Source organism: Saimiri boliviensis, chromosome 4 (genome assembly GCF_048565385.1).
Source record: "Saimiri boliviensis isolate mSaiBol1 chromosome 4, mSaiBol1.pri, whole genome shotgun sequence".
Lineage (NCBI taxonomy): Eukaryota > Metazoa > Chordata > Mammalia > Primates > Cebidae > Saimiri > Saimiri boliviensis.
In genome coordinates, this window is record NC_133452.1 from 122,907,276 (window position 1) to 122,921,152 (window position 13,877).

The window sequence follows — 13,877 nt, forward strand, 5'->3', positions numbered from 1 at the left end:
AGCTAAATCCTTATCTTTTATAGTAAGACATCAATAGATATTACAGTATGTGCAACTTTAAAAAATAGCATATGCATATCACAAACATGAAGGCAAATATCCTAAGTGTCTAAAAGAAAATGGTTGCCTCTGGAGAGAAGAGTAGTGCAAAGGCCTGTTGCTTTCTGTTTATAAACCCTGTAGAACTGTTTGACTTTTTAAAACCATGTACTCATATTAACTGATTAAATGAAAAAATTAACCTTAATTTTTTAACTGCTTTCAAGTCTAACAGATCTCAACATTGGGCATAAAATAAGCTCTAAACAATGCCACTGAAAATTACTGTCCTAACAATATAGTACTGTTAAAATCATAAGTTGAAAAAGTATTATTTTGCCCAAATCAGTTACTGATATAATTGTGAATGGAATTTTCACTTCCCATGCCCAGTCCACCATTGCAGATTGGAAAGCAGTTACTGCTGTTGTTACCTAACATTTGCTGAGTTTGATATCTGTGACAATTTTGCCACCTGGCAACTGGAAACATATGACTTGGTGAATTACCAGATAGAACAGGTTCTAGAGAAAAAATATCTTAGTAATAAGCAGCATGTAGTGTTAAAAGAAAAAAGTGATTATTCATCAATTGGAGAAAAGAATTTACAAAAAATAAGGGCTAATGAATACACAGTTAATGTCTTAATACCTGTGCAGATTCCAGTCTATACAAAGGAACTAGGTAATTTATCATTCAAAAAATATTACAGATTATTGTCTCATTTTAGCCACTCCATTCCAATCAAAAGGCTACAGACATTCCTCAAAGGATCTAGGCCCACAAGTTAAGAATGTTGGCACCATATGACAAGGGCACAAATTGCTTCCAGACCTACTGTTCCTATTAACACTAGAAGAGTGAGAGTAGAATATAAGGTAGAATTGCAGAATGTTTACGCATTCAAGGGTTTTTTAAAATAGAAACCATTTAAGACAACGTCAACAAATTTTGCTGAAAAACGGTGACCTAAACTTGTATTGGTCCATACTATTGCATTTAACTTTGGAGATACTTAGATGATAAAGATAAATGCTCTTAAGAAATTCCTTTTGGCAGCTGGTAATCAAATCGAACTTTTCAGAAAACATACTTTATGTATAAACCAAGAAAGCTGCTTTATGAAAGGTTACAAAATCTTTGAAGAAATGTTCCCATATTAGGCCACGTGTTCTCTCATAATAAAGTGTGCCTTTTCTTTAAAGTAGCAGTTCCTGAAGTGTGGCCCAAGAACCCCGGGATATTTTCAAGGAATGCAAAGATCCTCCCTTTCCCAAAAACAAATGCACATATAGCCAGATTTTCTTCATATATTTCAAATAAAATAACATATTACAAAACACTGAATGCAGAGCAGGTAAGAGAATCCAGCCCTGAGTCAGAAATTGGAAATATGCAAAAACGAAAACAATGATACTCTTCTTACTAAATTAGTTTGGAAGTTGACTTTTACATAAATGTTATATTAACCATGAGATTATCATTTAAAATGTTTATCATTTTAATTTCTAGTTTGGTAAATAATTATATAACCCATATAAACAAAAGCTTTGGCATTATTTAAAAGTGTAAAGGGGTCTTGAAACCAAAAGTTTGAGAATTGCTGCCTTAAAGCTTCTTTTCACAGTTGCAATTTTATGTTCAGATTTTAAAACCTAGGAGCTCCACAAAACTGGACTTTCCCATGTTGCCCATCATTGAATTCCAAATGCAGATTAACTGTGCTTGCAAAATAAGCACACAATATTTAAGAACTGAAAATGCTGTCTATTCTCCTATAAATCAAAATGACTTGAAAATATATTTTTCCCCTTAAAACCCTGCAAATTTCATGTAACAAATTAACATTATTCCTGCCTCCTGTCGTTGCTATCCTGGTGATGATGGTGTTGACAATTTCCTATGTGAAATGCTTTTCCAGTATGAAATAAAAATAATTGCTATAAAAGGACCTTTAAGATGATTTTACCATAAATGTCATGAGGTTTCTTAAACTGTTGAATGTAAACAGAACTTTAAAAAAAAAAAAAGAAGTGTAGTAATATTTATCTTTTCAGTCTCCTTTTAAGTAAGTTCCTGAAAAAAATCATTATTTTGGAAAAAAAAATCTTAAGGCATATTTTTAAAAGACAGCTTGGACTAATATATACACACACATGCATACACTGATTTATTTCGTAGAAAACCTATTTTGGGGATATTTGGATTTATATTGGATTCACAATGCCCTTTAAGCGCTTAGGCTGTTATTTGCCTTAATGACGGCTCTACGTCTATCTGATTAAACATGCCAGGACAGACTGAAGTTTTCAAAGCACTTCCAGCTACTGATGTTTGTTTTCAACTCACTACCTTCTTGCTCCACATATTAATTACTATAATTCTTTATAAAACAGAAATCAAAGAATCAGTGTTCTGCACCTTTTTTAAAAGCAGTAACCAATTCTATTTGCAATTTGCTTTAAGAAACAGAAATCAAACCTGATTATGTATATAGTTCTTTGTAGTCTTTAGTGAGTGGTAGCCTTACCAGTTTTAGAGGGATCTTAAAAGATGAGCATAGTACAACTAGTATATCCAAATGTTAAAGCATCTTTCACTAAGATCTGGTTCATTACCAAGCTCTCATAATGCATTTAAGTTTGCTTCATATACTTTAAAAAGTTACTATTAAAAACTTAGGAACAACAAAGTTACCTGTTAATGAGTAGTTTTACGTTAACACACAAACATGTTAATACGATGTAACTTTCCATTTTCCTCTCTATTGCTGGTGTTAATTGTTCTTAAATTTTTAACATATATTTACTATAAATTTAGCTATTCTATAATTTTAAAGATTTAAGATTCACCCACAATATAAGCTACAATTAGAGAGTCAAGGGCTGTGGTAGATGATGGCCCTCCCCGACCCCAAAATATGTCTACATCCCAAACCTTGGAACACCTGTAAATAGGTTACACTGCAATGGGGAATTAAGGTCACAGATAGAATTTAGGTTGCTAATCAACTGACCTTAAAATAGGAAGATTACCCTGGATTATCTGGTTGGGGGTCAATGTAATCACAAAGGTCCTTTTAGTGGAAGAGCGAATCAGAAGGGAAAGTCAGAGATGGTAGAAAAAGACTGGGTTCCACACCGCTGGCTTTAAATATGGAAGGGATCATGAGCCAAGGAAACTGGGTGCCCCTCTAGAAGCTAGAAACCAAGGAGGAAAAAAAAAAAAGAATCTCCCTGAAACCCTCCAGAAAATGAATGCATCCTGCTGATCTTACCTAGTGAGATCTGCATAAACTTCTGATCCACAGAACTATAAGATCATAAATTTGTGCGGTTTTAAGCCACTACACTTGTAGTAATTCATCACAGCAGCAAAAGAAAACAGGACTAGAGAATTAGGATTTGTGATTAATATAAACTTTGCTAATCTGTACAAAAGAACCTATAGGTTTTTGGTTATGTCTTCTGGCTCATGCTGAGGAGTCGGGTTGCTTAGTTTGGCAAACTGCAAAGACAGACAGCTATGAAAGGTATATATAATCATCAGGATTTTGCTTCTTTTTCTCATTCTCAATTCTCAAAGCACAACTGCTAAGCACACAAAGAGAAAACTGAGCTAGGATTCCAGCTCTGACAACAGCAGGATAACCTGGGCAAGTTTCCCAGCTCTCTAAGTTCGTTTCCTCAGCTCTAAGCCTTCACTTTGAGCTGACCAATGTTAAATATTAAGTGCTCACAACCAGGGTTGGCTTACAGAGGGCTCACGAGGCTTTCTTATGGCCACAAATATTACATAGGGTGAACTTTACAGGTACTAAGATGCCCTGGTACTGTTATCTAAAAGAGGTATGGGTAAGCTGTCTTAAGATGATTCTAAGTTTTTTTAAGTATAAAACTTTAAGGAACAGGTTTTTTCTTACAATAGGAGACACTGAAAGATGAAACTCATTAATTCACTAGTTTTTGTAAGGCTGAGACTGAGAATTAAGGTTGAAAACTTCTCATTTTCCCTTTTCTCCCTTTAAAGGAAAACCTCAAATAGTTAGTATGACCATACTTTTCCTACTCTCCACACAATGTCTCAGTCAATCAGGGGTTACAAGATCTGCTTCTAACCCCAGGAGATGTTCATCCCTAACAGGTACCTATATAGGCCTTGCCTATTTTAAGAAAAAGTATCTATCAAGATTCAGTAAGATCTGATTAAAGAATCTTAGAGTAAGCATCACAATATGTAGAAGAAACTATTAGCTAAGAGGTGATCCAAAACTGACCTGAAAGCTTTTCAATCATTAGCCCATTCTTTTTTACTTTTACTTTGCAAAAGAAAACTGGTGTCTAATAATCCCTCACTCAAATGTATCAGTAAAGGCAGATTTATTGACAACATAAACATTTGAAATTGAAAAACTAGTATTTTTGTTTTTAATGTGTAAAACCCTGACAGCAATTTTTTTGGTAATGGTGCATATTATGACTAACTTAGGCTTTGTTTTGTTTGGAAACTTTGTTTTCTAACAAGTTAATTTCCAAAGGAAAAGTGGACCAGAGTTAAACAGACTTTTAATACAAGTCCTCTGTTTCAGAACTTTCTGCTGATAAATTTCAGAGGGCAAGGACAGGGAAAGAAGTACTGCAAGTCACTGCAAATTAGACAGAATCTTTGGTACTGAATTTCCTCCCTTCTCTCCAGCAAAAACAAGGATAATTCTGTTTCAAAACCAATTTTTAACTTTCATCTTTAAGTTCTTTAGGAAAACAATCAGTCTTAATTTTTGTGGATTTATATTTTTCTTCATTAAGACAGGTAAGTAAATACACTGAGTTCTCTTTCTTCTGTTTTTTGGGTTTTTTCACTCTCAAATGTCTGTATCATTTGGTAGCTCTTGCTTTAAGTTACAGCCATCAAAACCATGTGTTTTAGGATGTAAATAAATTTAGATATGAACAATAGCCTTCTTCATATGCTTTCAAGTGAAACTGGCATATGAAACTATATAGTTACTATACAAATTAGGCTAAATCACATTTATAAAAAGATTCAAAACACATTTCTCTTAAAGTTCTGTGGTTTTAAATTTTAATCATTAATGAGTCAGAGTACCAAATTGTGATGGTGTAAAAGTTTTCAAAACTTATCTATAAAGTGGGCTATAGCTGCACAGTGTTTCATAGGTAGTTCTACATTCTAGCCTCTTTAGAACCACACAGTTCATCTCAGTCTATCATTTAAGATTTTAAAAAACTGTTTTTCCTCTCATCTAATGCCTGACATAGATAGTCTATATGTTCTTGGCTCAGTAAGAGAAAAACAATGTCTGAAGGTAATTAAAGCTTTAAAGAAGAAATTCTTCCACTACAGAATTTCAAGTCACACACACAAAATAGGTGAGAAATTCTTTTATCATATTTAGAATCAAAATATCCCTTAAAATATTTACATTTTACAGTAAAAAGGATAGCAAAACACAAGATCATGTACAAGCTTAAGTATTCAAGTTTCTGAAGAGCCAAAAATGAAAATAATGGCCTACCACAAACCTGTAGTATATGGTAATAAGTGACTTCAATGAGTGCAGATTAAAGCATTAAATGTACCCCTTGGGCTTCTGATTCTTGGTCAAAAACTGCTCAACTAAATGATTAGCATAATCTGATTAAGTTGCTTGGATTTTTGTTGCTCCTCTATAGTTTCTTTAAAAACAGTGCAATTTAAAACAAACTTACAGAGCACACATTACTCCCAAATTAGTCATCATATAAAGGACATTCACTAGAGGCAGTAAATAGATCCCATAGTTAACCATATTTACCAATTAAGGAATAAAACTAAAACTTCTAAGCCTTTATTGCATATTAATAAAACAAATCTTTGAATATACAGCAATGTAAAACTTTTAAAAATATTAAATTCCTATAACTAGGGACAATTGGTATGAAGAAGGGATGATGAGCACTGGTACAGAGCACTCTGCACCAACACACAGAATTCACTGTTGTGCAAATGACCAATAGTAAAAATTTTAAAGATGGCACAATCCTAGCAGGCAATCTTTCTTTTGTTTACAAGATACAACATTTAACAGTTATTTAAATGTAACCCTGAAGCAGCCTGCAAATTTTACCTTTTGCTTTTAGTTCTGTCAGTGTGGTCCCTATCTTTGTGGTACCTATCCCTGTCCTTTTCTCCTTCTCTATGTTTACTTTTCTCTCGTTCTTTGTCCTTCTCATAGTCTTCACTTTTAGGTTTATCTGGCTTCTTGTCTACATTCCTACTATCTCTGCTCGCTTTGCCATCTGTTCCTCGATCACCATGTGATAATCGTGCCCTCTCTTTATCCTTGTGCCCCTCCTCCCTGCTTTTTCTGTCTCTGTCTTTGTCTTGGCTTCTGTCTCTGCGTCTATGCCTTTCAGATTCTTGCTCCCATTCCTTTTCGTGTCGCTCTCTTTTCAAGTGGTGTGAATCACTATAAAATCTCTGGCGGTCCCCTTTACCCCTATTAAATGGCCTATCCAGTTGCTGCTGGTCTTGCCTACCCCAAGGGTCACTATGGCGCCTTTCTGGTCTCCGAATGTCTTTAACCTGGTAAAAATTCTGAGGCCCTATATACCTTGATGCTTGTGAGAGAGGACCCATCATACGCTGTGGCTGACCTGGGAGATGAACAACAGGTGGCCAGGGAACCATGGGATTTTGAGCAAAGCCAAAGCCTGGAGGGGGAAGTAATGGAGGTGGCAAATGTGGTGGAAATCCAAACATGCTTTGTGGGGGAAAATTAGGAGGCCCTGGAAATGGAAATCCAGATGGGCTAGACTTGAGATGTTGAAGGTTGGGCTGCTGTGGCCTCATGGGTGAAAAGTTTGTACTTGTTCTGGGGCTGGTGCTTCTGGAAGTAAAGGTGATGCTTTTAGAAGGAAATTCTGATGGACATGTGTTTCCAACTTCAAAATGAGATGTTACTGCTGCTGATCCTCTTCTAAATGGGTGCACAGTTTCAATATTTTGCATTAAAACATCTTCCTGTAAGGGTTTTGCTTGTTCTGCCTGAGAAGTCTGTATGTTTTCTACTGATGGTGAGTTTTGTGCAACTTTTAAATTATCACTCTGCTGAACACCTGAGTTTTTCTCTGTAGAACACAACTTTTCCTCTATATTGATTTGTTCTGTTAAGTGCTCCTTGTTGTGTGATAGGCCAGGCAGGATGTGTTTTTCTCCATTCCGGCAACTATCTCCATCTTTGCTTTCTGAAGCAGTTACGGGCTGACTTCGTCCAGCTGCCTGCCTAGGGTCCCTTTTCAGGTTGATAAACTGTGGAGACCTTGTTGTATTAGCAACCAGGTTTTCACTACAACTCGTGTTACCATCTGTGTTTCCTTTTCCTATACTGGATCTGCATGGAGAACTATTTGAAGTCTGGTTTTCTTGCAAATTATTCTCTTGATCTTGCTGAAGCTGTCTTTTTAATGTCTTCTCTTTACTCTCCAACGTTTCCTCTTGTTTTGACTGAATTGATAAATTTGTTAAAAATGCTTCTGTAGAAACATCTGGTGGTTTACCTCTGAGACTAAGACTTGTCAAAGGCCCTGTAGAAACGGAAGAGGACCCTACTACTGATGTTTCTTCTCCCGTTACTAGTGAATTATCTGTAGATTCTGAAAGAATATCTTCTTTAACTTTTATCTCCTTGTTTTCACCATCAGTTACTTCCACTTTATCTGTTTTCTCTATTTTCGAGTTGGTTTGCTCATTTAAAAATGGAATTTCTTTAAGAGTGTTTTGTTCTATCACTGACTGAGCCTGATCATATACTTGGCCAGTGGTGCCCAAAAGGCTCTGAAGTATATCATCCACAGGAAGAGGTTTATTTGCTAATTCCAGAGTAGTAGGTTGATTCTCCCAGCCAATTAATACGCCAGGAAGAAATCTTAAAGGTTTTGGTGGCTCCTGTTTGGTGACTTCCATTAAAGGTTCAACTGCTGCTGGAAGGTCTTCCTGAAGATTCTGCTGAGGTTTATTTCTCTGTTTGTGTAATACAGTTGTAAAAGAATTAAAGAAGTCATTTTCCTCCTCTGGTGCTGCTTCTGTTGAAACTTCTATTTTACTTTTTTTATCAGGTGGCAATGCTATCGGTGCACTTTCAGGAGTCTCAGCTATATGACTAGTACTAGCAGAGGCACTGTGCTGCCGCTTCAGTTTCTGACGAATAATTAAGCCCAACAACAGATTAGGTCTATGCAGTTCAAGCCCTGTATAAAACAAAAAACATCAATTAATCACTTTTAATCATTACCCAAAAAAAGGGTAAAATTCTTCATCTAACTCATTACAGGATATTAAATAGTGTCTGGCCCTGTCAAGCTATCTCTAGAGGGCTGAATCCTGGGAAAGAAAGCAGAGTAAGTCTTTTCTCTGGTCCCACCACCCATGTTATTTCATTCTTATCCTATTATTAAAACGTATACCTACCAGGTCCATCAAAAGGCACAAGAGGGTGTGGAATTTTATCTGTGGCACCCAAAGGAATAAGGTACATATCTTTAACCTGCTTCATGTTGTTAGCAGCTACTCCATAGCGTTTTCTGCTACTGAAGTATGCAAACAGCAAAGTATAAGAAATTTGATCTTCTTCAGTTACTGGTGTAAAGCGAACCACACAAATTTCCTGTTCAAGAAAATAACAAATGATTGTTTAAGATAGTAAGCTAAAGAGTAGCTTGGTTTTAAATACTATTTCTCAGTTAATAACACTCTATTGAACTTTATATTTATGGTACCAAATAACATGGTTTACCAACTTAAATACAGAAAATATTAAAAGGAAGTAACTCTTAAGAGCTTTGCTGATCACATTAATAGATCTGTTTTATCTGATGGCTTACATTTCTTATGGAAACATAAGATATGCAGTCCTGAGGTGATTAAACAATTTTTTGAAGGAGACAGATACAACCTGTCAGTGGCAGAGATGATACTGAAACCCAGATCTTCTGATATCTATCCTATATCCTGATTTCCAATGCTGTAACAGCCACAAAGGGCTTCCTATGTTCTTGACCCAGTGGGAACTAAGAGCACCCAGCACTTCCACCCTACCATGCATTTATATACACAAACAGACAAATCAACTAATAATCCAGTTAATAGGCACGAATTTAGGAATAAAAAGGGCTGGATGAAGAGACCTTAAATACATACAGATCATAAATTCTGTAAAGTAATTTGGCTTACTTAGGACTTTTCTTGCTTGCTTCTAGGTTCTTGACTTCGTTTCAGATAGAAAAGACAGTCCTAGCCATCCAATAAACATTACATTTCCCAGCCTCCAATAAAGCACATAGCCATCAAATAAACATGACATTTCCCAGCCTCCCTAGCAGCTATGTATGGCTATGTGACTAGGTTCTTTCCAATGGAAGTTGTTGACTGCAATTTGTAATTAATTTCGTAGCATTAGAAAACAGTTCTTTCCAGTGGAAGTTGATGATTACAATTTGTAATTAATTTGGTACTGTTAGAAACAGATTTTTTTTTTCATGATGGTATACGGTTGAAATGTGAGAGTCAAATTTGCTGCAAATCCTAAAAACTGATGCAGGCTCCTAAGGAAAACAGGTGAATGAGCTGAAATATGACTCCATTTCTTATAAAATGTCATCTAAGCTGCCCTCTTTTAGAGTAAAAATCAGCATACGTATGTTAGTAACAACTATTACAGCGTTTAAATCTGTTTAGTTGGAGATATACTATAAAGTGTTAGATTCAAGATGATTCAATTCTTGGATTCAAGAGTGATATGTCCAAGAGTAATACTACTCATTTTTATTAGTGCTTTAAAGTTTATTTGTATTTTAACGCTGTATCAATTTAAATTCTAAAATCTGTATTGGAACACAATATTCTTTTCAGCTTAAGGTTATGCATTTTGGATCACTTCAAAGAAAAACTAGAGACTTCCAGAAAAAGAGGTAGAAAAGTAACATTCATTTATTCAAGACTTCAACATTTACTGAAACCTGTAATATAGCAGGTACTACTGCATCCACTAGAGGGAAAAACGATTTCTTCTAATGATTAAATTTTCCTCTGTAATAATATTCTATAAGTTAAAAAAAGAAAAAGAAAAAATATAGAGAGATAAAGGAAGAGGAGAAATATTACTGTGATAGAGGCATTTCATAGTATCTTTTTTCCTTTCCTCCTATTACTACTGAGACGCCCTTAACTTTTAGCCCTTAACACATAGCCATCCAATAAACATTACATTTCCCAGCCTCCCTAGCAGCTATGTGACTAGGTTCTTTCCAACGGAAGCTGATGACTGCAATCTACCTCTGAAACAACTCGACAGGTATTCCTCATTTACTCCTATTTGGTATGTTTGACTGATGAGGAAGGACAACATTCCAATTAACTTCTATATTCTTAGAGTTACTCTATTTTAGAGTCTCTTTTTTTGCAACAGCTTAGCTGTGCCCTAACTCAAAGAGATGTCTATAATAGAAGCAAGGCAAAATTCCAGGGTGAATCTCAATAATTACTCTAAAACATTTCTTCTAAAACATTAAGAGAAGCCACAAAGGAGCATCCCAGAAGAGGAGAGGAAAAAGAGAAATGCTATATTCTTTAGTCTCTTAAGCAAATGGCTTTAGTTCAGTTTTGTGAGGTGTATTATGTACACTTAAAACGTGTATTGCCTCCTTTCCCCAGGAGACCTTTCACCCTTGCATAAGAATTCTGAACTGTTTCCCTCCTAAACATTTTCCCATGCTGGCACAGTGAAAAAAGTTTTCCTCACCTTGGTTCCTGATGCTTTTATTTTTTCCACATAATCCCAAACTGTCTGAGGTGATATCCTGCCACCTACTTGAATACTATCTGGTAGGTCCTGTGGTTAAAAAAGAGAGAGAGAGAGAGAGATCAATATATATATAGAATATCTTTATTATGACATTAATAATTCAAACAAATTGGTTCTAAGACTAATTTGAAACAGTAATAAAAAGTCAATAAGATTATAAAAAATGCATCAGAAAACACAGTATAGACAGAACAATTTGGCTTTACTTAAAATGCCAACTACAAATGACTGATGCCTAAAATACAGCTACTAAGAAAAATTCTGAGTTCTGCTCAATCTCGCTATGAAAGATGGGAAAGGGAAGCAATGGCAAACATACCACATTACCAATTCAGGAAGAACACTGCACATTCTAGAATATTGGGAGAGACTGTAACCTCCCCTTTTGGTAGTACTAGGCAGGAACATTTCTTAATAATTAACAGCTGAATTTCAAAGGTTACCAAATATAATTACAGAGCATATTTTTGCACAGAGGAGGATAATATTGTAATCATTTAAGGTTTTTTTTTTTTTTAAGGCACAATCTTTCTGAAAACAAATGACTACACATAAAAACAATTAAGAATCTTTAAAACTTTCTTCAGTACATTCCTATTTTTTCCATGAAGACTGAGAAAAAACACAAAAACATAATTGATATTAAATTCAATTTAGTTTATTCAATTATTAACTACTTTAAAATATTTTGTTTGGGAGTTTAGTCCCAAACTAAAAACAAGTACAAAATTGAAGTGAAAATCTGGAAAGCAATCACATAAAAACCGTGTCTCAGAGGGGAAAATAATTATGTTTAAAAATGAAAGGATTTTGTAGTTAAGGGCTTAACTCTCCATTTAAAGGAATAATTATGTTCACCATGGACTGACCAAACATTAAATTTCTAAACACCATTTCATTTTTCTCTTATAAAACTCACATTTTAAAAATATTTATCAAGCAAACTGTATCTAAAAGTGATTAGGCTGTTTATTAATTGAAAACACCGCTAGGCCGGGTGTGGTGGCTCACATCTGTAATTGCAGTACTCTGGGAGGCAGAGGTAGGCAGATCACTTGAGGTCAGGAGTTCAAGACCAGCCTGGCCAACATGGTGAAACCCATTTCTACTAAAAATACAAAAATTAGCCAGGTGTGGTGACGCATACCTATAATCCCAGCTATATGGGAGGCTGAGACCAGAGAACGGCTTGAACCCAGGAGGCAGAGGTTGCAGTAAGTGGAGATCATGCCACTGCACTCCAGCCTGGGCAACATAGCAAGACTGTCTAAAAAAAAAAAAAAAACTACAATGGCTAACCAAATAAACTGATCCACATTATATAAACAATATTACATTGAATTAAACTAATTCCAGCCTAATCCAAAGAAAAGTTTATGTTAGCCTTAAAAAAAATAGACATATATGATTTAGGCTTTTTGAAATACTAAACGGAATTTTTAAAAATCTTTTAATTCTTTAAAATAAGCAAATGGAGAATAAATAAGAAAGGTCAGATATGAACAAAATAGCAAAATATGATCATATATGTACTGATTTATTTTCCTCCCATAGACATATGAAAATATATTTCCTTCAAAATAGTTCAAAAATATCATCTCATTTATCACAATATTATATTACTGCTGCTTATTTTCCATAAATACTACATAATAGTTTCTTCCTACTTCCCTCAGGTGTAAAACCAACCAAGGGTACTGCTTGCAGCAATTACGGTCACTAGTCTCAATAGTTTTCAAATAGCTATAAAGCTTCAACTCCCAGTCTACATAAACCACATTCATAGAAATAGGCAGGTAAGAACTGCAGTCATGAAGCTGGGGAAACATAAACAGTGGGGAAACAGAAGACTTGTTCAACAATAAAAAAATCTTCTTAATGGGTTAACATTAAAGGCCAACAATGTGTAAATCTTTTACTTAAGTGTGTATTCAAAGAAAAACTTAGACATACATATAGACTCTCGTTGATGTTTAATTCTCTGACACAGAGAGGCAGTACACCTTGAGAAAAGTGCAGGACATAGGAGTTTAAAACTTTCAGAGTATAGTTTGTTTTTACAATTCTAAAGATCCATTTGTTAATTCATAATTATATTACTTGAACTGTTTAAGAATCACTGTTAATACATATTTTTATTACTAACTCCGTCTTATATCCCTGTCTATTACTTTCAGAAACACACATATCAATTCATGCACAGAAGAGCAGAAAAGTTCACAGTACCTCTGTCAAGTATTCAGGGGAGCCAGATACGGGATACGCTTTGGTAACAAATTTTGCCACAGACGGCATGTTGATAAAACCTTTCCAGATGAAGTTCAGTCGAGCCAGAAAGGTAGACTCAACCTCAACAGTTCCAGGCATCTCTGGACTAGAAAATGATATGAAAAAGTCTAAAGACAAGCTGATGAATAAGTTGATTTCCTACTTAGACGTCGTTATTTTAGCAGGTGAAGAAGGCCAAAATATGAGACTACTGACAAAGAATTCACACTTTCATTTTATAAAATTACATTCATATTTAAATAATAATGTTTTACAAAATCTTCCCTCTTGGCTGGAGCATTTCTTCTTTAATAATCTATCCCTGACTTTTGAGACCAGCACAATAATAATATTTTTTTTTTTGGAGACAGAGTCTCGCTCTGTTGCCTAGGCTGGAGTGCAGTAGCACCTTCTCGGCTCACTGCAACCTCCGCCTCCTGGGTTCAAGCAATTCTCCTGCCTCAGCCTCCTGAGTAGCTGGGATTACAAGCACATGCCACCACGCCAGGCTAATTTTTGTATTTTTAGTAGAGACGGGGTTAGACCATTTTGCTCAGGCTGGTCTCGAACTCTTGACCTTGTGATCCGCCCGCCTCAGCCTCCCACAGTGCTGACTTTTAGGACCAGCACAATTATTATTATTATTATTAATTTTTTTTTTTTTTTTTTGAGATAGAGTCTCATTCTGTCGCCCAGGCTGGAGTGCAAT

The 13,877-nt window shown here is 35.3% G+C and overlaps 1 protein-coding gene across 7 annotated transcripts in view; it reads right to left on the reverse strand.

The window, feature by feature from the left end:
* Positions 1-1,332: 1,332 nt before the first annotated feature.
* PHF3 (PHD finger protein 3) overlaps positions 1,333-13,877 on the reverse strand; it is an 89,278-nt gene continuing 76,733 nt past the window's right edge. For all 7 annotated transcript variants that reach the window (XM_010337128.3, XM_003926354.4, XM_074398126.1 and 4 more), the window contains 4 exons: positions 13,127-13,274; positions 10,838-10,927; positions 8,509-8,704; positions 1,333-8,288 (listed from right to left, as the gene is read on the reverse strand). In XM_010337128.3, coding sequence (XP_010335430.1) covers positions 6,163-8,288; positions 8,509-8,704; positions 10,838-10,927; positions 13,127-13,274 — 2,560 coding nt within the window. In that variant the 3' untranslated portion in view covers positions 1,333-6,162. The remainder of the gene's footprint in view (positions 8,289-8,508; positions 8,705-10,837; positions 10,928-13,126; positions 13,275-13,877) is intronic.